A 25,882-nucleotide genomic window follows, 5' to 3' on the forward strand; every position below is an offset into this window, starting at 1 on the left:
ATATAAATTGTGCTTCTGTGGACAATGCAAAATTTTTACATTTCATTTAGTATTCTCACCTTCACTTGTGATTTGTGGTATTGAACACAGTCATCTGGTTACTGGATACTTCACTCTTCAGGTCTGTTAAAAATCTGTTGTAGGGTTTTTATTGTTCCACTTATAGTCATTATATGGGGCCAGTTCTAGCAAGATAATTTTATATGTAAGATTCAGTTCAGAAAAGCAGATGCATGTTTATATAGGTGGATTAGGTATATATACGTATTGAACTGGTGACACATTTACTACTGCAATTTTCATAATGCATTAGTTTATAAATCTTAAAAATAAATACTATTTCAAATTGGTCAATTGCATGATGCATGCACCCAGACATAATAGATTTATAATGCTATACATGTTACTGTCATATTTTGCCCTTTCCTTTCAGGCTTTGTTGATGCCGGTGTAATCTAAAGGATAACATGGCATTTCCTACAGCTGTCACATACTTTAAGTGTTCAGTTTCATTTTTTATTCTGAAAGGCTTTCTGAAAATATGTCATAATAATTCATGGCTATTTAGTATCCTAGAGACATGAGTAGGATTTACATTACAAACCACATTATCTGTGAGTGTTTTACAGTAACTAAAATTTAAGTATTTATCATCATACAACCTTGCTGTTCTTAACCGCTAACATGAGGTTTAGTATAGAAACCATATAAACAATATTATTATTTCTCAGCTGATTTTATATAAAGAGTAGAAGGCTGTTATTACTCCTAGAGGTCAAATTTGTGTCCTGGGAAGTGAAAGTACAGAGGCTGCTTCATGTTTTCTTTTCACTCTGCGAAGTGATGCTTTCATACTAAAGGTGATGCATCACCAAGAACCCCGCAAAAAAAGTACTGAATTGCTTTCCTCTTTCTCTCTCCTGTTTTGTCAGATTTTAAAACGTATGCTATGATATCATGAACACAACATGAAAGACTACTACTCTGCAGGGCAAATCCCTGAATACATGCCCCCCCCTCCCCTCCCCCCAAGTTCTGTATAGGTCTGCTTTTATAGGGAATACCATCTGAAAAACATTAATAATTCAAATATATTTAAACTAATGTAAAGATTTTGGCTCATAAGCATAACATACTTAAGAGGCCATCAGTTTTCTAGGGAATCCGGTGATCTTGTACAAAATGTATTTAAGCCATGGACAAACTGCACAAGGTCAGTGACAGAGAGGGCAGCAATCTAAGCCTACTTGGTGACAGTGTGCATTTCAAGTGGCACTGAAATGTTCTCTTTAATTGAAAGACAGCCCATTATTACAAAATAAAAACTAAGCAACTATGGTGTATGATGGGAGGTAACACTGTTTTTGTAACCCCCCCAGCAAGTGAACCCCTGAACATTGGACCTCACCATGCAAACTGTGTCCTATCAGAATCACTGACTTGCATATGCCATCTGAAGGAACTTCCAGTTTGCTTAGGAATCATGATACCAAAGCAAAGCTGAACTCCCCTGCATCAAAGCTATGCTGGTCTGTCCAGTGACTCCGCCCCTACTTTAAATGGAGTTCAGCTGCTTCCATGCAAATTCCAATGCAAATAAACAGCACTCAGCACTCCACAGGAGAGACATAAGTATTTCACAGTATCAGGAGCCTAAAGACGAATGTTTTGTCTTCAAATACTTCTGTTCCTCCTGTTAATACAAAACCTGTTTTTTTTTAAATACTGGCAACAACCAGCAAGATGGATGTGTTGCATTTAGGTTGGTATAAGGACTGTGCATGATATATCAAGATTCTTTTGTTTCTGTGCCACTGTTTACCTTCTGAAGCAGGGACAAAGAAACATATTAGTGGCTCCTAATTTATTAAATAATACCCAATAGAATCCAAGCTGTGAATTTCTGTACACGTTTTTGCTTCATACTTCTTGCTACCCATCATATTTTCAGCATAGAAGAACACATTTTTAAAACAGAAGCTTTGGCTTTATAATTGTGCTTGCTATACTCTGGTTTATGTCAGTCACATCTCCTTTTTTCTGGAACAAGAAACTTTATAGACTGCTGCCTCTTCATTTTTACATCTTGTTTTGTTCCAGTTGGCTCCCTGTGCCTCCCTTCAAGTTTTACTCTTGTGTTATGTTTTCCATGAGAAATTATTTATGTGGCCAGAACAAGAGATGAATGGAAGTAAAAAAGGCAAAAACCAGAATAGGAGACTACAGTGAAAAAGTAGAAAAGACCAAGCAAGTGGAGTACTTTCAGATGAAGCCTTGCATTTTCCTCTATTGAAAATGAAGAATCAAATAATGCCTTTGAACTTGGGTCAAATATGCTGAACTCTTTCCCAATGATGTTAATAACAATTTCTGTTAATTCCAATAGACTGGGATTTCATTTCACCTAAAAAGCAAAACCCCAGTAGCTAATGATAGCTGATGTTCAGCTTAACTTCTTTCCAGAGCTCAGATTCTCAGCATTTTCTGAAACTTGGGGTTCTTTTGTGTGCCTTGACACATTATGCATCAGAGCAGGCACCATCCTTTGGTGCTTGTCTCTCACTAAATCTCTCACAGTCTCTCACTAAAATCATTCTGGTTCACATAGCACAAGATCTTGCCTATAATTCCATAGGTCCTCCTGGCCAGCATGTGATGCTCTTCCATCAACCCTTGCTCAACCCCTTCATTTGCACGCCAGAAAAATAAGCCTTCCCATGTTGGCACAAGCATATTTAAGTCTTAATGTCTAGCAGAAAGTGTATTGTTTGGGATTTTTTCTCCTGAATGACATGGTGGGATGCACTGACTGGATATTTTTGAAATGTGCATTACAGTAATTAAGATAATTAATTTGGGGTTCCTAGCCAGCTGAGAGCTGAAAATATACAAACTCTTATCGCAGATATATGTTAGTATGCCATCAATGAACCTTCGAGCTGATAAAGTCTTTTAAATATAATTACTGACTCTGACCATGCTTTATGTGATGAGAACTTCTGAAATGCTTTTCAGCTTCTCTGCAGTATATTCATTGAAAGTGAAACATAAAAAACATCGAAAAAAAAGGTAAAAGAGCATTGTAAGCAATGTGCTTAGAATAACTTACTATGTTCCTCCCATTTAATACTTGCCAAAGACATTTTTTGAAGTGGCATCATACGGTAAACTTACTGCAGATTAAGCATTGTGCCATTAATTTCTGTAGCACAAAACTATTATGCAGCATGTTTCCTATCAAAATGAAATTTTAATATGCTTAAAAAGTTTGCAAAACTCCTGCAGAAAGTCTTTTCAAGCAAGTTAAGACTCAAATTACCAGGAATACTTTTAATGAAAGCACTAATAAACAGCTGAAGTTTCTGTTTCCAAACTTTGAAAGGATCAAAAGTTTAAGTGTGTTGCAAACTATCACAGCTAAAAACAATCACAAGGGAAAAAAAATTGGAAGAGAAGTAAAATTAAAAAAGCCTAATCTAAAGATAGAAATACTGATAATTTCTGTTGCTGTTATAGTTTGAGTGACCCAAATACTTGATTAAATCACAGCAGGAAAGCTACGCTATGTGATATAAAATGAAAGAATTCAAAGCATATTCAGTGTTGTTAATGCAAAGAAAAAATAGAGCAATCAGCTAAATTAGAACATATTTATCTTCATGTATGTAACTGCAGAAAATGCCTTAGGCTGGCTTCAATTAGTTATGCTTTTCATAAAAGTCTGGAAATGACAAGATCCCTTGACAATTCTAAAATTATGAAGTTATACCCGCTAGAAGAGCAATCTCAAAACAGATCTGATCTCAGACTCCAGAGCATGCACTTCAGTGAACTGTTCTTCAGGGCTCTGCTTACCTATTCTTACTATTGTGCTGTCTCTAAACAGCACCTTATTTACATAGTTGCTAAGCACAGAATAATAGAATAGCTAGGGTTGGAAAGGACTTTAAGATCATCTAGTTCCAACCCCCCTGCCATGGGCAGGGACACCTCACACTAAACCATGTCACCCAAGGCCAGGAATGGGGCATTCACAACTTCCCTGGGCAACACATTCCAGTGCCTCACCACCCTTACAGTAAAGAACTTCCCCTTATCTCCAATCTAAATGTCCCCTGTTTAAGTTTGAACCCGTTACCCCTTGTCCTATCACTACAGTCCCTAATGAAGAGTCCCTCCCCAGCATCCCTGTAGGCCCCCTTCAGATACTGGAAGGCTGCTATGAGGTCTTCGTGCAGCCTTCTCTTCTCCAGGCTGAACAGCCCCAACTTTCTCAGCCTGTCTTCATACGGGAGGTGCTCCAGTGCCCTGGATCATCTTCGTGGCCCTCCTCTGGACTTGTTCCAACAGTTCCATGTCCTTTTTATGTTAAGGACACCAGAACTGCACACAATACTCCAAGTGAGGTCTCGGGAGAGCAGAGTAGAGGGGCAGGATCACCTCCTATATGCTTTTATACCTTCTGTATACTTCTGTAACTTACATATACTTCTAAATACTTCTGTAACTTCATACATCTATAACTTCAGCTAAGAACTTCAGGAAAACAAAGATCTATAATTTTGCCATCTTGTGTGAATTTATCAAGTCACTTCATCCTTCTCTGCCACAAACACAAAGCTGCTTGTATATTCTAAATGGATTTATGTCCATAGTATTGGTATATGGATGCAATATATTTGAGAGTAGAATTGGCGAGATACTGCTGTTTTTCTTGCATCTAATTTCACCCCATTATCTCATATACTGACTCATACATTCCTGGCAGGATGATTAAAGACGGTTCAGTACTCTGTGAATATCAGAAAGAGCAGTCTTCAACATACTATTTTTTTTTTCTTCCAGTAATATTGCTGTTATGCTAACAGAATTAATTTTGATTTTCAAAGTTCATACAGTCTTTATCCACTGATGAGAAAAAGTTTTTAACAATGCTTTGATGTTCTGTAGAGGTTTAAAGGTTGCAAATTTTACAGTTTGCAAATTACTATTTTTTTAAATTAATTTTCCAGTTCCTAAAACCCAGTTAAGTTAGTATTTAGCCCCCACATCAAATGGTACAACCATCTACTAGTGTGTTTAAATAAGGAAAACAAAGTCTTTTCCAGTTGAAGATTTGACATTACTGATGACATAAATTATTTAACTTCATAACAAGATTCGTCGCCCTCAGGTGTCCCAATCATTGTCAAATGAATTAGACTCTGGAAACACATTAGCTTTATACTGTCATAAGAAATACTGCAGAGATACCACAGCCCAATGATAATTTTAATTCTGAGCTAGTATGAGTTCTGTTAGGATAAAGAGATGGAAAGAAAAAAGGACAAATGTGCACACTACAGAGAAATGAGTCAAAAAAACCCCAAACCAAACCAAAATAAAAAAATTAAATAAAAAAAAAAAGCCCAAAGAACAAAGAATCAGACACTTCTAAAGGAATATTTCTCTTTCAAAGATATACTCCAATAGGAAAAACCTGCTTGTTGGTTTCAGTAATTAGGAGTGGTAGGCATATTTTGTAAGAGTGTGAAGTATTAATGACAGGGAAAGAAGCTGGCTTTTTTTTTTTTTTAAATATGCATTTAAATGTCACTCTTTTCAGACAATTCATTGTAATTGAATAATAATATGGAATCACTAAATAATTTGGGAAGCACAGACTAACTTTAGTTGCTAAGGTTCTCTGGAAATCATATAGTCCAACCTCCTGCATGGTCACAGCAGGGATAACTTTAGATCAGTTTGCTATGGGCCTTGCTCGGTCAGGTTTTGAAGACCTCCAAGATGGAGGTTCCACAGCCTCTGGGCAGCCTGTGTCAGCATGCAACCACTCTGGTGGAGGAAAATTCATCCTTGTGTCCAACTGCAGTGTCTCCCGACTGCTGCTCCTTGTCCTTTTCTGGTGCATCTCTGCAAAAAATCACATCTCCTTCTCTGCAATGACTAGTAAGGTAAAGGAAGACTGCAGTCTGGTTCCTTACTAGCCTCTGCTTCCATCAGTGGAACAAAAGTTAGTTCCTTCAATCTTTTCTTGTACATTCTATACACTGACCTTTTATTTTAGTGGTACTTTCTTTGGACTTTCTAGCTTGATGATCACTTTCTGTTATTTTCCTATCCTAGTATTCCAGGTGTGCCAGCCTACCTCCCTCAACCTGCTGGCTACACTTCTGATGTTCAGAAATAATGCAGAAAGGGAAGGAATGTTCAAATTTGTTCAAATGGAAAAAAAAAATCACCTGTTCTCCAATTAACCAGTGCTGACACACTAGACTTAACAATGTGAGTAGAAAAGAAGTTCCTAAAGGATCTATGTTATAAATGTGCTTTCAGTGTCAATGAATTAGAGCTATTAACTGGATTTTAACATAGCAAATATGACACGTTAGTACTAAAAGCTGTTTTTTCACTGCTTGTTTTTCTATGAATTAGAAATTTCTCAGTTATATCTAATAACTTTATGCTATTTTAAACCTAACTTTATTAGAAATTTAAGAAGAAATAGACTATTCAAAGCACCACTGCGTATGTTATGCAAAGTCAAATTGCATTAAGTATGACAGCAGCAAATACTTTCCCATGATGGCTAGTTACAGGTATTTATTTGGATTAGAAGTTATAGTGCAGATAGAAAAAACAACAACACAACTTTCCTCTTCACTTTTTCTTGATGTAATAGTATCGTTGTATCAGACAAATCAAATGAAACCCCAAGCCCACTTGTGGGTGGTAAGTGAACAAGATTACAGTACTTCTATTAATGCTAAGCATAGCTTTTATCTATTTCCTTCTGAGTATAATTTTGAAAGGTGTTTCAAAACAAAACCCCCACCTTTACAAATGCATGCTGAGAAGATTTTAATCAAAAATCTGCTTCGTAATACTTCTAAAATTAATATACAATTATTAAGTGTTGTCCTTCAGACCAGTTTCCAGAGTCAGTTTTCCCAGAATTTAAGAGACTGCAATCAAAACAAACCCTGGTTCTATATTTTAGCAGCTTCAAAAAAAACAAACCACCAAACCAAAACTACAACCCTCCCCAAATGAAAAAGTGTATGGTATGTCTCTTCCAGGCTGCATAAAGAAAACAAAAGAAGGGATGTTACCACATAATAACAGCTAAAACCATGAGCTGAGTATCTAGGATGTAAAGCTTGGCTGCACAGTCCAACTTTGACTAAGCATACAGCAGAGGCAGTAAACACTGGAGCCTTTTCTTCCTTAAGCATACCTGTGGAGTACAAGCAGGACTATTTCCTTTGTCCTGCCTTTTCTTCTACCTTGAGGCCTCCTCCCTAGCTCCAAAGGAGAGGTATCTTTGACTATGGAAAAGGGCCCAGAGCAGGGGAAACAAATAGACAAAAGAGTACAAAGGCGTTTCATCACTTTTCAATCTGAGCAGTAATAACAGAATCATAGAATAGAATCATAGAATAGTTAGGGTTGGAAAGGACCTTAAGATCATCAAATTCCAACCCCCCTGCCATGGGCAGGGACACCTCACCCTAAACCATATTACCCAAGGCCTTGTCTAACCTAGCCTTGAACACTGCCAGGGATGAAGCATTCACAATAATAATCCTTGTGTCCATGCTGTACCTGGGCTTCAGGAACATAGGTAGTGCCTTTGGCTTCCATTACCCATATAGACAAAAGAGAAGATCTAGGCTATTAAAGCAAACTGTGCCCACAGCATCATCTTCTCATACTGTTAAGTTTCTGCCTGCATTTTTTGTTTGAATCAGGGCATTATTTAAATTTCTTTTCTAGCTTCACCTCTTTGTAAATAATTATTTCATGCCATCACATAAAAGAAGGTCTTATCTGTGTCCAAGAAAATGGCCAAACACTTTGGGTAACCTCACAGACTGTTCAGATGTATTGCTGAGAGACTGTCGAGAGCTGAACTTGGTACATGATACATTGAGTTTATATATGTGACAGAGAAGATACTATCTCCTACTTCATGCAGGAAATATGAATTCCACAGTGCTGACAGTAGAAGAGTTTCCAAAAGGAATTTAAGCCATTGCCCATTTACCATTGTACTTACTGGAGCCATTAAAAATTCAGATTTTCAGTAGCTACTTGTCTCTAAAGTCCCAACAAGGAGACTTCTGATAGTCAAGGCATCTGACAAAACTTGATAGGCACTATCAGTGGTGTCTACAGTTGAAAAAAGGCAAAATGTTACTGAAAAAAATTAACTTTGAGAGACTGGAGAAGAAACTGGAGGAGAAATTGGAGAGGAATTGGAAGGCTTTGAGCTAAGATTTATTGATAGTTTTGCCTATCAGTCAGTGCTAGTTCTGAAATCTGGCCTTTCCTCTTTCTATCAGTGTTACCTATTACTGCTCTGACCATGCAGACCAAGAAATGGGGAGATTTCAGTACCAGAACTGATAGTTGTGAGGGTAATTTCTATGGAGGGGACTCAGTAGAATAGCCTAAGCATGGTATTGCAAACAAAAGCTTTAGGAAACTGGAAGAGAAAAAAACCACAATGAGAATAAAGATTTGTCAGCTTCTTACACATGCTGCCAGGGCAGGAAAATTTCTAATCTCAGATACTCTCACATGTGAATTGCCTATTAACAGTACAAGGAGCAAGGAAGTTTCTAGTCATAATTTATTTAGGTTTGTTTCCAAACCCAATAGTTTGAGAGTCGATAGATAAAATACTCATTTTCCAGGGTATTGCTATGAGCATTTGGATGAAAGATACTGAAGTACAGCTTCTGCTGTAAATCAGCAATACTTTCAAAAGGGGCTAGAAGAAGCTGTCAAATAGGAAGATTTGAACTGGTACTTCTTGGTGCAGAGGTTATGTCACTGAATGACTAACAATGGTTGGACAGCCAACAGTCATTCAACCCTCCAGTGGATCATCCATTCAGTGGGATAGCAGACACATGGAACTAATCCAAGAACCTCCTCACTAACAAGCTATCCACCTACTCATTAATCTTCCTGCTATTGTTAGTGTTGTTATTTATATTATTATTGGTTGGAAATGTAATTCTGTACACAGTTCTTCTTTGCAAAATTCACTTCTTTCTTTCATTGAACTATTTCTTAGGTCTGCTAGACGAAGAGCATTTTGGTGCTAAAGACAAGGAAATACAAGCTAGTCATGCAAAGGTCCATAAGATCCATCTACTACAATATTCCATTTCAAACAATGGTCCTAAATAAATATCTAGAATGAATAACAACAAGGAAAACAGGTATGCTGTTGTTTCAGCCTACAATTATTTTAAGATCAGTAGACTTCCTAAGTCAGATGTGACTTCACTGGTTTAAACACCACCATAGTTTTTTTCTTCACTTAAAAAATAATAGAGAGGGATCTGTACAATTATGCAGAAGTCTCTAGAAATCTAAGTTCGTTCAATGTTTATTGATTTAGAATTGCAGAATTGCTGCCAAAATTTGGTGTGTTGAAACAGTCTCAAGAGAAAAAAACTTCCTATGTAATCATAAACTGTAATCCAGGATGGGTCCTTAAAAACTGAGTTTGTCACAAATGGCTTCTGGATAGATAGACAGATAATATATGCCTCACATATTAAACACCAGATGATCCAAATTTGGCAATGATTGCATGCCTGATGTCATTATTATAAGATGCTTTTATAGTTATTCTCTGTCAACAAAGCAGTAAACAAAGTTTCCAAAAATTAATTTTGACATTGTAGAAGGACATTTGTAGTTTATGCATTTTATGCATTTATACAGACACTTATGCATACATGGATAGGCCAAGTACACAAACACCTGTCTAGAAGACACCAGTTTTCCTGAAGAGTATTAATTTGTTCAGCCTCCTTGTAGAGCTAATTATCAGAACTACTGCTTCTGACTTATTACAGAAGAGATTGGGTTCTCATTCCGTAAGATTTTTCATATCTGCCCCCTTAAGATTTTTAAAAGCCTACTGCTTTTAAAAAAATCCAGTGTTTTTGAAGATAACTCAGTAACTAACAAGAAGCAGCAAAGTTACCGCCTGGATCAACATTAAAAATGTCTACCATTTTTCAAAGTGATTATGAAAGAAAAGGAAATCAGTTTTCAACATGCTAGCAAAATTAGGAAGTTTTTTTATAATCTCTGGATTTCTCTATGAAAAGACTGTTTTCGGCGAGGTCCATTCTGCCCTACAGGTCACTACATGTAAATCTTCAGGAAAATTAAAAAGTCCATACAAATAATTCATTAGGTGAATGGCTCAGGAGCGCTTCAACATAATGTGAAAACATGATAGGGATAGAGTAAACTATAAATGTATCTTAGATTTTAGTGGCAGAAATTCTGATAGAAATATGAAGTTGTACACAGTAGCTTTAAAACAACCACACCAATATATTCCTAGTGTTCTTTATCAAGGATGTTCTATCAAGGTCTATGTTCTAGATCAATCTTGGGTCAACAACTAAATAATTTATTTCTATTTAAAATTTTAGACAAGATCTTTATGTATGACTATGCAATACATAACCTTTAGATGTCACATGCTGTCCACTTTGCATAAGGATGAGCTCTAACTTTGCTACCTGGCCTTGACACCAAATAGTTGAGTTTTTCTCAATCTAGTATCTGTGCTCTTAAAAAATGAATTTCCCATCCCAAAGTACAGGCCACTGCCCTAAAGTAGGATGTAATATATTTTAAGCTGCCTCACAGGCACAAAACACAAATGCAAATTAAGTCAAGAGGCAACACCACTATTTAAAGAATTTTCCCATGTCTTTGACAGCAAACAAAAAAAATCCTATCCCCATAATTTTATGTGAGATGTTCTGCTAACAATATGCATAGAATGGCTTGCACTATGTACAATAACAGCACAACCTTGAAAACCAAAATAAAAAGTTGAACATTTTAGCATGTCATTTAATATATCAGATCTCTTGACTGGATAGTTTGGGTAGCAATAGCAAGCTTGCAAAGCCACTTCCGTGGCTCAAGACCAAATTTAGGTACTTTTATCCTTTGAAAATGTCATTTTAAATACACTCATGAAACACATAAGTATTTTATAATTGCTTATATATATTATAATCTGATTAATTTCCCCACATAATTATTTAACCACTTTTTTTCTCTGAGAAGCAGCAGTGTAGGTCTGCTGCTTGAACTATTATACATGGCAAATTCTTTGTTTTCTTATAGGAAACACATGAAATTTAAAGTGAAATTTTCCTCTTCTTTCATGTTGGGCAGTGTTTTTACATTTTCCACTTAGCCTAAATTAATTTAACTTGGTAGATAAACAAGTTCAATTTTTACAGTCTGTTTCAGACAGCATCATGATATTTTAAAGGTATTTTTGTTTGTCCAAATTATATATGTTATAATATATAACATATATAGGACAACTATATATATATATATAACATACATAGGGCAAGTAAGATGATTAAGGGAGTGGAGCGTCTCCCTTATGAAGAAAGACTGAGGGAGCTGGGTCTCTATAGTTTGGAGAAGAGGAGATTGAGGGGTGACCTTATTAGTGTATATACATATATAAAGGGGGAGTGACACGAGGCTGGAGCCAGGCTCTTCTCAGTGGCAAACAATGATAGGACAAGGGGCAATGGGTACAAACTGGAACACAAGAGGTTCCACTTAAACTTGAGAAGAAACTTCTTCTCAGTGAGGGTGACGGAACACTGGAACAGGCTGCCCAGGGAGGTTGTGGAGCCTCCTTCTCTGGAGACATTCAAAACCCGCCTGGACACGTTCCTGTGTAACCTTATCTAGGTGTTCCTGCTCCGGCAGGGGGATTGGACTAGATGACCTTTTGAGGTCCCTTCCAATCTCTAACATACTGTGATATATGTTATACTTCCTTAGTTAGTGATCGCAAAGCTTGATTTCAAAAGGACCAACCCTTAAAAATTAAAAACACTTATGTACCTGCTTCTTTCTTATTCAGCAAGCAGTTCTTAATGATTGTTTGGTTTCTACTCACACGATTACTTCTCCACAACTTTAGAGTAAATACCAATTACGTAAGAACAGGCCTGTGTTTGGAGGTTGAGACTCCAGCTGTCCTCATGGGAAATTTTTTCCCCAGTGTACAAGGGCATATCCATCAAGAAAGTAAAGTTGAAATAAATTCTCAGTGTGAATCTAAAGTGCATTAGTTAAAAAGTATTAAACTTTAATGCACATGGACATGTGTTACTAAGAAAATGAACCCTGGTATCTTCATTTAATCTTCTTCCACTTCTCTTAGATTTTGTTGTGGTTTAACCCCAGACAAGACAGTTTGTCCACTCACTCCCCCCCCACTCTTGGAGGGACGGAGAGGAGAATCAAAAAGAATGCAACTCCCACGGGTTGAGATAAGAACAGTTTAGTAACTAAGGTATAACAAATCACTACTGCTACCACCAATAATAGTAATGATAAAGGAAATAACAAGGGAAGAGAATACAACACCCCATCACCAGGCCACCAATAACTTGCCCCCCCAGCCCGACCAAGCACTGACCGATACCTCCTCCAACTCTGCCGTTCACTCTGCCCTTCCGGCTCACCCTCCCAGTTACATCCTGGGCATGACGTGCTGTGGTATGGAACACCTCTTTGGTCAGTTTGTGTCAGGTGTCCTGTCTCTGCTTCCTCCTGGCTTCCCTCCCCCCTGGCAGAGCATGAGGCCCACAGAGTCCTTGGCCAAACCAAAACACCATTGTTTTTCAGCTCTGTTCCCAGCTGAAAGTCAAAACACAGCACTGCACCAGCTACCAAGAAGGAGAAAAAATGACTGCTGCTGCTAAACCCAGGACAGATTTACACTACATAATGTATCTATCTACCAGTACTGGGAACTCTGTTTTGGAAAACATCTGGAAAATGTGTGGATAATGCAGTATTTGAGTCAATGGAATACTTAAAATCTTATCTTACCAGATGGAAAATCCTTAGTTTAAAAGCAACATCTTTTACTCATGTCAGGGTATACTATGTCAGTGCAATGACTCCCAACAAAGTGCTTAATCAACAGGGTTTCTTTCAATGGAAGAAACAATCCCATTTTAAGTAAGATATTCTACAGTCCAGTTGACCTGTACTTGACCCTATTAGAATTTTTTCAAACTAGAGTATCACAGAAATTTGATAAACACGTAAGTACTAAGCACCTTTTAGTCCTAAGCATTTACACAGCCACATTTAAAACTAATTATATATTCATTTTAATGCTGCTAACAGACTGTCTTTCTACTTCAGTTCTCTTTTGCCTTTTCATATTCCCACTTCGTTTTTTCTATAGTATTAAAAAAGGATTATGTAATATGATGTTTTGGTGAATACAGGACCTTTTCTACTCCCTAATAAATATTCAAAAATATTTTGCATACATCTTGTGAACAAGGCTTGTGAAATCATAATGTGATGACTTATGAACATTCATCTTTCCTATACTGAAGTATAATCTAGTCAACTGGATGATATAGGAAATCATTCTGACACGTTTATATCAATGCATATTTAAATAAGAATAAGAAAGAAATAGTCAAATTTATGTTAAAGACTTCTAAAGGCTTAACAAGTCAGCTTAATCTAATCCTCCTAACACGTTCTGTGGTCTCAGCATGGTGCCCATAATACTTTCATATGTTATGAAGGATTGCCTCTGAGAAGTTCACCATCAGTAGTATACTTTGCTCAATAAAACTTTACATCTGGTCTTAGGATGATAGAAAGCTATCTGTCTCAAATTTGCATTACAAACCTTTAGCTTCTTTTGGCATCACTGGCTATAATAATTTCCAATAACCTGTTAAAATATGCAGAGTCCACATATTCCTGGTTCTCACCTTACTGTGTCAGGTACGAATTTCTCTTTTTTTTTTTTTTTTGAAGAGTTTTAAATAAATGACAACTCCTTTGCACCAAAAAAGTGCTCATCTAATCAGAGGTTCATTTGAGAAGATATGTGGCAGTATTACCTCCTTTCACTGCAATGATTTTAATTTCTAATCAGAAAAAACCCCAAACCCAACACCTTTATTTCTTTTCCATGCTTTTGCTAGAGGAGACAATACATTACAATTCAAGATTTTACAAGAATTATTGAAGACTATTTGCTAATCTTATGACATGATGGAAGTCCATCAAAAATGCACTAAGACTGGAACAGTTATCCCCTCAAACATCTCTCTTGATTTCTGAGACATGATCATTTCTGTCTTTTCCATTATAGATACATCTGTCTGATGTCTTTCATATTAAAAATATTTGAATAGCAGTGTCTAGCATTCTCTTTACATTATTAATATTATCTTTCCTCAACAGGCAATGCATCTGATGGTAGTTGAAGACTCCAAAAGGACAGACCTACTTGTGGGATTAACAGTGTCTAACACATGTCGGAGATAAACATGTCACTAACAGATCATCATACAGATGGTTAGCAACCAGCACTACCTGAGCTGAATTAATAAATGCCAACTGAAAAAATTGCTCTCTCAATATCATTCATCTTCTGTCAGCCAAATTCAAGAAAACAATGTTTTTTAAAAGTCCATGTATTAGGCCTGCAGATTTTTAAGTCAAGATCAATACATTCCTGCTTTATCCTCTGTCCAAGTAAAACGCTATTCTGTGCTTGAAAGGCATTTTCACCAACTATCTGATCTGTAGCGTAGTAAATTCTGTTACCCACGTAGACATACCCAGCAACTGATAATAACCTTTGGAGATAGTAGGAATCAGCACAAAGACATCCAAATGCTCAAAATATCAAGTCTACAAAGACATGTATGACCAAGTTTTGGCTGGGCCCAGACCTGACAAGACACAAACCAGTGCTATTTTGGAAGCCAGTCCTGTTCCCTCTTGGGACTTGCCACATTCAGAGTCATGCATTCAAGAAACAGAACAAGCTTACTGGAACTTGTGTAAATATATTATATGTATGTTTTGAATTATTTTCAGGTAATGAATTAAAGTTCTGGATAATGATGTAAAAAATGTATTTTTTTTCTCCCTTAGTCGTGAATCCAGATTTAGGAAGAAGGCTGACAAGTTAATGGGCTGTTGTAGATGAAACATGAGGACGGGCTCAAGAGGAAAACAGGAATACACTCCAAGAAACTCAGGAAGCTGTGGTCATCAGAACTTGACATTCTCTGGTATCTTGGGCTGGTGTTACAGGCAGAATAAAGTATTGTAGGATTCAAAAGAAAGATCTGACATTAGTTATGGTATATTATATCCCTGAAGCACAGTAAAAGACACACATATTTGTAGTAGTTCTGCCAGTCAAAACTAAGGACTGCCAATAATAACTGAGAAGATGACAGACTATGCAATCTTGCTTATGGACACTGTCTAGGGGATACTGAAATGAATGGGAATATCTTAGGAGACCATTTTTTATACAGTGGTTTTTAAGCTGAGAGTTAATATATATATATGTGAGTACATTTTAAATGATGAAAACTATAATTATTGTAACAGTACAAGAGGAAATCAAGGACACAGTTCAGTAATATGCTGCATCATTTGAGAAGCTGAGGAGGATTCACTGGAGACCACATGCCTTTCAAGGCTCCAAGAACATATATTAGAAGAACACTTAAATATGTTCCTGTCTTAACATTATATTAACAGTCTTCTGATTTTGAATCAGAAACAATATGTATATAATAATCTTAAATGAGACTGAAACTACCAGTAAGACACACTTCAGCAACAACACTTTTAATTTGAGAAGTTATTTTCAAATATATTACATATTTCTTCTTCCCATTACATGAACTTCCTGGAAATTTTTTGTAAGTAGAAAAAAAGTTATTTTCAAATTCTTCATCAATGAATTAGTGCTATGAGTAAATGTAATGTATTATATATATTGCAGAGGTTTGCAAGAATGTATTTCTTCCTAGTGGGGATAATGATAAAATTACTATAATGACAGGAATTATTATGACACTGCAGAGATCTGAACACAACCAGTATGAATATATGACAATCACAACAAATCTTTCTATGTCTATGCCAGTGGTAATTTCACATGAATGGAATTGAAATGAATTTTTATGCACACAATTTATACATTATATTGAGCAATATATTTAATAAAGCAAATGAAATTTATCTGGAATTACTCTATGGCCTGAGAAATATCAGAAAGAAAGCAGGAAAAATGGTTATGTTAATCCCATGCCAGGAACATGTTTTATCAGGTTTCCTTTTAGCTCTTAAACAAGATGTAGGAAAAACAACAACATTCTGTCAGACTATATGTTCATTCCTTGCTTCCTGGATTAAATATGCTTATTCTATGCCACATTTTTATAGCTTTCAATTCCTGTACTTTAAATCTATTAAACAATGTCAAGTTGAATTTTCTTCAAAAACTGCTGCAGGTTAAGAAAAAAAAACCAGGACAGTAAAATATTTGAGGGCTAACATTTATGTCAGCTAATTAATATGGATTAGTTGTGGTCTGCAAGGATTTTTTAAAGTGCATGCGTGTCTGAGATACATATAGACTAAATATCTAATTTTTTCCTTCTCAAATTGATTACAAAGCTCTTCTGATTTCAATACAAGTATAGTTTACCAGTTTTGTAGGCCTGACATATAAAATAAGCTTTTGTGCTCTTACACAGTGTTAGTTTTCCCAAATAGAGCATAGCCCAAAATACAGCTGTACAACATAAGAAATAAGTTATAGTTGCATATTTATATATATAGCTATATATAATATGTATATATACATAAACAAAGAATATATTTTATATATAGATTTCTGTATTCTTTTTACAAGGTGATGGAATGAGATTTTGAAAATAAACATTGGGAAAAAAACAGTAAATTTATTTGGCTAGTTCTATTTAAATAAATTGGTGAGAAAACAGCACGCTTTCAAAACTGGATACCCTCTAATCTAGAGGATACACCACCATTTCCTTGTTGTAAAACATTAATATTTCATTATTTATTCTCAAAAGAGTGCCTTTTAGCATGCAGAATTTGTTTATTTGAACATAGCTCTAAATAATGACAAAAAAGTCTACCAAATGGACAACTGTTCGAAGATTTTTATGCAAAAGATCCATTCTCCCTATGTTTGACCCACTGGCCATACTATTTCTGATACAAGCCAGGATGCTATTGACCTTCTTGTGCACCTGTCCTTGAAAGGCACTTCTAAAATGCTTTCTCCCAATGAAACCTTATGTAGAAGTAAACAAATATTACCTTGTTATTAGTATTAACACCTGGTTCCTGTCATCATTAAGTCTTACCTATTTGTAGTGTTCCAGCATCAAAGATATCGTTCTTGAAGAAAGCTCTAAAAGACAAAGGACTTGCACTGCAGTCTTCTGAAAGTTTCTCAACAGCTTGTCTAAACATATGAACTAAGTCATGAAGAGGTGCATCTAAATCAAGCTGGGAAGCGGATGGTGAAATCAAGCTGAGATGTACGGAGATTGATGCACAAGATGCAGAACTAGACTCCACAGTTTCACACTCAATTTGGAAGCCCTCTGACAACATCTTCATTGCAAAATGTTTTCTTTGGAGTGGATCATCAATTACTGCAACAACATGCCATTCAATGGCAGCATCTCTGGGTAGGTGAGATATTACAACCACAGTAAGCAACCCACACACTGCAGTTGCATCACGATATGTCTCTGAATCTTCAACCTAAAACATAAACAAAATATTGTGCATATTACAGTGCTAGTAGAAATTAATGTTGCTCTTATTCAGCTGATATATTAAAAAATGTGCAGTAGTTATTTCATAGAGACTTCTTCCCCTAAACTTTCCTTCTCATTGAAAAGTTATCTTGAGCAATTACAAATTTGCCTGACAGTTAATATCTGCCCATTTTTGCAATCTCAAAATACTACTACGCCTGTATATTTTAAGACAATGATCACAGTGTATTTTGCACTCATTCTGCAATCACAAAAATGTATTTTTGCATACCAAAAGTCTTTTATCTGCACTGGTCGTTGAAGAATAAAAATGATAAATACTACTGAAACTACAGAAATGAGTTAGTAAAGCACCTAAGATTTATTTAAAAGTTGGGAGTACTAAAGATACAGTTCAGATACAGCAAAGATACGGTTCAAATAGTTTTGAACAGCACCTCTTAGAAGATAATGTTTTCTTAATAGCAGTGCTCATTTAGGAAGTATATTTAAATTGTTTCCACATCAACCAGCACATCTAATTAGCTAAGCAGGCAAGCTAACTCTGAGTAACTGAATTATGTTTCTTCTGATGTCATTAAAGAAGTGGGACGTGCTTTCTGCTTAATTCTTTGTAAAATAATTAATAGAAATTGCACTGCAGCATGTTAACAGGTATAGGAAGTGAATATACTGCATAAACCAGCATTACCTTGGCATCTTAACCAACCTAGTATGAGTTCATAAAAGAATTATATTGTTCCTGTATTGCTACTATGTATTCAATTCATTTTCATCTGAATACAACCAAAAACAACCTTAGACCTTTCGACTAGGAGCAATTCCATTCAGCAGCTAAGTTCCACACAGCTGCTTGTTTATCTCCCCCCTCCCCAGTGGCACAGGTGAGAAAACTTGTGGATCAACATACAGATGGTTTGATAAGTGAAGAAAAAAGGAAGAAAGGAGAAAAAAAAAAACAGACAAGCAATGCAAAGGCACTGAAAACCTTCCCACCATCAGACTGATAGGTAGACAGTGAGCAACGACTACCCTCCCAAACATCCCTCCCCTTAGTTTTTACGGCTAAATATGATGTTATATAGAATGAAATACCCCTCTGGTCGGTTGGAGTCAGCTGCCCCAGCTGTGTCCCCTCCCAACTTTGTGTGTACCCTCAGCCTGCTCACTGATGGGGTGGTATGACCAACAGATCCTGTGTAAGCGCTTTTCAGCAATGGCAGGAAATGCCTGGTGCATTATCAATGCTGTTTTGGTCACAAATACAAACCATACAAGCTGCTATTGAAGAAAGTTAAGTCCATCCCAGCCAAAACCGGTACACACATTTAGGTCTGCTGTTACCTTATACTTAAATGCATGTACGTATACTCATATAATGTATACAACAAGGTCTATTTAGGGAAATCAACTCCATTTTATAATATACATACTCTCAAAAAGTGTGAATTACATCAACGTACTTGAATATACTTTTTTTTTTTTTAAATCAAATTTCGAAATCCGTATTCTGGGCAGCTGATTATTTTAATTCTTACAGTACCTTTTCTTCTTATAGTACTTTTTCCTCCATTTACATGGAGAGTCAATATATTAAGCATTTTTAATATTAGTGACTGACACCATCTTTGTGTACACAGATAGCTTTTTTATATACCAATTTGCTTCCACCACAGTATATAGTGGTAATATTGTCTACTGTCTGACCTCTGAAAGGAAAAATAATAACAAGACAAACCCGTCATTTTGCCTGAAGTCGATAAGGCCATATAACTCACAGTACTTTGAATTCACAAGCTCAATTTTCATCCACTCGCTCTCAGCTTTGAGAGGGAGAAATAATGATAGGTTACAGGCACTTTATTTCAAAATTCACTCACAAAGTTATTGACAAGCATTTTGCACAGAGTATCTTTGATGCTTGACCCTTGTGAGCTGTTCACATGAAAAATGCACTTCTATATTAACCATAGTGGAACCTAATTCTATACCAAACATGCAGCAATTGCTTTAGCATTTCTGTTTTTGATATGGGAACAAAAATAGGGATAATTTGTCTCAAATTGCAGTCATAATAAAACCTCACTGAGTACTGTTTGCTTTCAGGACTTTCATTAGGCTAGCTGGGGCTGTTATTAAGGTACCAACACATAAATGTTGTATTAGCACTTAACAAGAGAAGCACAGTATTCTCCTCTAGGAGATGAATTCTAACCTTGTCAATTTAATTCTGCTCTGAGTGCTGTAAAACAGTTTGAAAAGATGAAATACCGGAGCTTTGCACTGAGATTAAAAAAAAAAAAAAAGTCATGCTCATTCAGGCTTAAAGGCCACTGTGCTGGCCCAAGGTGCTGAGGTACTGTTTAGAAAAAGAAATCTAAAGCAGATCTCTCAGGTCACATCAAGCACTAAGACAAACTTTTCTACTTCCGTGTACTTGTCTTAGGTTGTTAAATCAATTACTCACTATTTCTGCTTGCCTTCAGCTGCCATTTAGAATATGAAGAATTGCTTGAAAATTAAGGCCAGAAGAAAGCACATTTCCAAATTTAGCAAAGGAGAATCATTCTGTGTGAAAGACCTGTATGGTACCATAGTACTCATAACCTTTGACTTTAGTGTTTGCAAAAAGCACAAGTGATGGAGCTACTGGGGACTAATAATCTCTTATTGGCTGCTACAGAATCTTACAGAAATACTCCTAAGAATGACCTCTCCTGACTTATTTTCAAGAAATTGCTGTCATGTGTTGTACATGGATGCTGCATTTATAAGTTACCTGTCAGAAATTTACAACTGTCTTAAACAGCTGAGTATCTTTATGATAGCCTGTCTAGTAAATGAGGATGAATATATAAAGTCTGCTAAGAAATTCTATTCATATGGTGCTGGAACAATATAAATTTTAAACGTGAAAATGAAGAGGAATTATTTTATGACTAAGTTGCTTTTTACAATCGTTTCTGCACTCTTATGGATGAGATTCAGCACTTCTGGCAGACAGCTCTACTACTATGAAGAAAAATATGTTTTTAGGGTTCTTGCCCAAGGATACTCTTGTAGACTGTTCGATAAAGGAGCACACATTTTGACCTAGTCCTTCAGCATCTTCAGAATCTTGGGAAAAAAAATGAGGCAGGATAGTATACAGCTTGCTTATAATTCTCGGAAGAGAAGTGTCAAATCATTCTTGGGAACCTCTAAAATTCTTATTATTGAGAGACAAGAAAACTGTTGGGGCAAACACTGTTGGAAGCAGTGATTCCTTAAAGTGTGTATGACCTGAATTTTACAAATCTTTACAAATTTTGTAAAACCTGTAGGTGTAGCTGTCATCTAAAGGTATTTGCCCTTAAACATTTATTTTCTAGCTATTAGTATTCAAATTAATTTCAATTCATGGAAGAAGCTCTGCCTGTTGAAGAATCTGATTTCCACTTGTTAGCTTTTCCACAGGACTTTATCCTTTCTAAAAACAAATACTGAATGGTAGTTTTGCACCAGAAGTTTGAATGTCACAGGGGAAAATGAGCAGACAGTGTAGGTTCAATGGATGACTGCTGAGATAATGTGGAGACAAATGCTACTTCTGTGCTATACTTTTACATGATCTGATTCAAAGAGGGCTGGAAAAGAAGCCAGGTAACATCCATTCTCTGTGCAGGAAACAGCCTCTGAACCTCATAGCAGCCTTCCAGTATCTGAAGAGGGCCTATAGGGATGCTGGGGAGGGACTCTTCATTAGGGACTGTAGTGACAGGACAAGGAGTAACGGGTTAAAACTTAAACATGGGAAGTTTAGATTGGATATAAGGAGGAAATTCTTTCCTGGTGAGGCACTGGAATGGGTTGTCCAGGGAAGTTGTGAATGCTGCATCCCTGGCAGTGTTCAAGGCCAGGTTGGACGAGGCCTTGGGTGATACGTTTCAGTGTGAGGTGTCCCTGCGCTTGGCAGGGGGCTTGGAACTAGATGATCTTAGGGTCCTTTCCAGCCCTAACTATTCTATGATTCTATGATTCACGACCTCTACAATGTCTTCTTTCAGGAATGGATGGAAACAGGATCTTCTCGTAGACCACACTATGACAGGATTCTGATTTTGTCATACTACAAAATGGTAGATTCCAGAACTTTGGACAAAGATTTGATATGGCAAGTGATTTAGCTCTCACTGAATTTCACATTAGGTTATCCTCTAAACATGATTCACAATTTCCTCCCCCTGCCAACAGGATCATCAGCTACTCAGTTAATCAAAGGTGGGAAAGCCAGTGTTCCAGAAAGCTTGTAAAAGGAAGCTAAAAAGAAATTTTTCTAAATACATGCACTGTATCTATATCATTCCCTGTCCAGAGAACGACCATGATCACTCATTTTTTAACATCTTGCTTTGAATAAAACCCCACAGCTCAACAGAGAATGTCTTCTATCATGAAGAAATTACTGATCTTTTGGCGATACAAAATATGTTTCAATAACATGGGAAAATCAGACGGTATGGAGTAGATTTTTAGAAGGACTGAGAATGTGACTCTGTTGTATACCTGACATTTTGTAATACCAAAGTAGGCTGATGTCATATTACCTTAAACACTGAGAAAAGTGCCACGCTAAGCTAAGTAACATCTTGGGAAGTCTTCATGGACCGGTTAATAAACAATCACAGCAATTAACAGCAGTCAAGAAATCAAGTAAAACAGTATGAATTCCTAGGAAAGGAATAGAGAAAAAGCGGATAACATGCTACTGTAGAAATTCACAGATCACCCACATGTTGAGTAAGATACACAGCTCTGGATCTCTCAACTGAAAAAGGATGTATTAGGCACAGAAGGTTTTCAGAGGAGGACAACAGCTCTGGAGGGTCTGACTGGAAATTTTCTCCAGCCTTCCTAAGAAGAATATGACAGAGGCTTACAAAATCACACATGACATAAGAAGGGTCGACAGGGATAAGAATTGATTTTGCACACTTGTCTTTCTGTACAAGAACTACAGATCATCAAATGTCATTAGTAAGAGCACAGTTTCAGAAAGAATGATGGTGGGTGACACCTTCAGCTCCTTGACAGAGAATGCTGTAGTTGGAAGAACTTTACAGGGATTCAAGGGGAGCCTAAAGTACTCAAAACACAGATTCAGTGGGGATTATAAAAGATACATATTAAAAATCTTAGTTAATTCTTAATCTATACAATAGTTAATAATTTATATAAAATTAATTATTTATATAACCATTAAAATTAATTAATTTAAATATGAATTAAAACAGTTGGAGGTTGAGAGAGTACTAAGATGGATATATGCTTTTTCTGGCTTTACTATTCACATCTCCTTAGGGCTACTGTTTGGAGTCACAATACTAATCACTGCCTGTAAGACTTTTATTAATGTCTTAATTTATTAAGCATAAGAATTTATGCTTATGCTGATACTAGTGGTATGTTTGGTGAAGAAAAACAAGTGGGCTTTCTTAACTGGACTGGTTAAATTTTCACAACTAGTATTTTCCAATATTTCTGTAATTCTAAGGGAGTTTTACATTCATCTATGCGATTCTGTTTTATAGATGAATAGTGAACACAGAGTCAAGTAGAATTTAGATAACAGCTTTGAAGTGCTTCTTCAGCTAGTTGAGCTGAGGCATTGGCATTAGAATATTGAGCTGGAAGAAGTAGAAGTGTGAAGTTGTTACTCTTGGCCTCTTCCTGAGTTAAAAAAAAAAAAAAAAAACAAACAAAAAAACCGAAGAAATTGTTTCCTCTTCTCTCTTTTTTTTTTCCTCCAAAGCAGAATCGTAGAATCAGCTAGGTTGGAAAAGGCCTTTAGGATCATCAAGTCCAACTGTTACCCCAGGATTGTGAAGTCCGCCACTGAACCATGTCATTAAGGGCCTCATCTACATGGTTTTTGAACACTTCCAGGGACAGTGATACCAGCACTTCGCTGGGCAGCCTGTTCCAGTGCCTGATCACCCTCTCTGTGAGGAAATTTTTCCTAATATCCAGTCTAAACTTTCCCTGGCACAGCCTGAGGCCATCACTTCTTGTCCTATTACTTGTTACTTGGGAGAAGAGACCAAATCCACCTCACTACAACTTCCTTTCAGGTAGTTATAGAGTGGTAAGGTCCCCATTGAGGCTTCTCTTCTCCCAACTAAACAACCCCAGGTCCCTCAGCCACTTCTTATAAGATTTGTGCTCCAGACCCTTCACCAGCTTCATTGCCCTTCTCTGTACTTGCTCCAGCACGTCAATGTCTCTCTTGTAGCGAGGGGCCCAGAACTGAACACAGAATTCGAGGTCTGGCTTCACCAGTGCTGAGTACAGGGGAATGGTCACATCCCTAGTCCCGCTGGCTAAGCTATTGCTGAGACAGGCAAGGATGCTGTTGGCCTTCTTGGCTGCCTGGGCACAAGCTGGCTCATGTTCAGTGGCCGTCAATCAGCACCTCTAGGTCCTTTTCTTCCAAGAAGCTTTTCAGCCACTCACAATCTTCCAGAATTACAGGGAGAACTGGAATCCTACTTTTGGGGGGGGACATACATCTTCAGTCCCCGCTAATACTGACAGAGACAGCACAGGCCAGCACAGGAAACCAAAACACAACAGGCAGTCCCAGATAGTGCCAAACAGGGAGTTTGCTTGAGGCAGCTGCAACAGGAAAGAGGATCTTGAGCCCTATTACACTGGAGCCACTCAGATAGCCTTCAGTATTTTAACCCCTGTAACGAGGTTCTGCAATGGATGCTCAACTCAAACCTGCAAAAGTGTAAGGATGACTGTCTGGAAATAAAAGGGGTTGAAGGGCTTGGGTGAAAAGTTGGGTGAAGGCCACAGTACTATAGTTATCAGATTCAATTGTGTAAGATATCTAGTAACAAGAAACAAGAATGGGAACTCTTCTTATACTTTATATTCATGCATAGGAGGAAGCTGAAAAGGTAGCTTGGAAGAAACTGTCCTTAGCTAACACTTTATGAACACACTTAATGCAGAAATACAATCCCTTTCATGTCACAAGAAGGAAGTTTAACAACAGAGGTTGTCAATTGGTTTTTTAAACTTCTAATTAACTTGTATCTCTACATTAAAGTAAAACAGTTATCTGAACTGCTGTGTACATAATGCTTTTCTGAGCTCTGCTCAGATATGAGGAGTTACCACACTGGTTCATAGTATTACCAAGTCCTTGCATTTTGTATGTCTTAGTTCTTAGTAAAGAGATTCACTTGGAAAAAAAAAAAAAATCAAAGGCAGACCTATTAAAATTCCAATGAAAACACAGGAACGTTGAGTAGAGGAGAAACCTATTCTCAAATCCATTGCACAAGCATTTAACTATTTTACTTCATTTAATTGAAAAGGTACACATTTCAGCTATTAACTTTTATTATACACATTTGTTTATTTTCACCATTCTCCATTTGTTCCAAATAAGAAATATGAGAAATACTCCTTTTATTGTGTAAGGACTAAGGTCTACCTACCTCAGAGCTGAATATGGAATCAGGCTATAAGAGAGACAGATGAATGCATAATTGCTATCTCTACAAAGAACTGACTTTGAGAACAAAAAGAAAGATACCATGATGTTACTTTTAGAAGCTGAGTTTATGAAGACCTTATATGGTATGCATTATTACACCATTATAGCGGCAAGATTAATGTGCCTTTAAATAATACATATAACATTTCTTTTACACTGCCTGCATCAAACAGAGTGCATCAAACTCTTGAGATCCAGTTTAAGCATTGCTAGAGTCTCTCACAATAGGTTTATGACTTTAAAAAGTAAAGATTCCACTAGGAAAACCACATAAGAATAAAAATGTCAGTTCCTGAAGAAAGTAGGAGAGAAGCAATCCTTTTCAACATCCTAGTTTGTCTAATAAATAGGCCACATGCATTCCTAGTATAACATGCCTGAATTCAAAGAATGAATACCAGTGTCATGTAACAGTAAAATTGTTAAGAATATTTTTTTTACAAAGCTTACAAAAATAAGAAAGTCTGACATTTAGTATTCCTTCCTGAAATAAAACACTTTATTTGCTGAATGCCAAAAATACATTAACACAAGACTGGCAGGCTAAAAATGAGGTCTTATAAAACTAAATATTTATCATGGAATAGACACAGTTATTAGGTCCTTTCCAACCCTAACTATTCTATGATTCTATGAT

At 36.6% G+C, this 25,882-nt stretch overlaps 1 protein-coding gene across 2 annotated transcripts in view; it reads right to left on the bottom strand.

Annotated features, from left to right (window-relative positions):
• The window catches only part of DPH6 (diphthamine biosynthesis 6), a 202,837-nt gene that overhangs the window by 25,154 nt on the left and 151,801 nt on the right, over positions 1 to 25,882 (bottom strand). For both annotated transcript variants that reach the window (XM_061367670.1, XM_061367669.1), the window contains one exon: positions 17,274 to 17,679. In XM_061367670.1, coding sequence (XP_061223654.1) covers positions 17,274 to 17,679 — 406 coding nt within the window. The remainder of the gene's footprint in view (positions 1 to 17,273; positions 17,680 to 25,882) is intronic.

The sequence above is a fragment of the Neopsephotus bourkii genome, unplaced genomic scaffold, assembly GCF_033783945.1.
Source record: "Neopsephotus bourkii isolate Nb327-2 ecotype Australia unplaced genomic scaffold, CSIRO-AGI_Nbou_v1 NB_1388, whole genome shotgun sequence".
Classification (NCBI taxonomy): Eukaryota; Metazoa; Chordata; class Aves; order Psittaciformes; family Psittacidae; genus Neopsephotus; species Neopsephotus bourkii.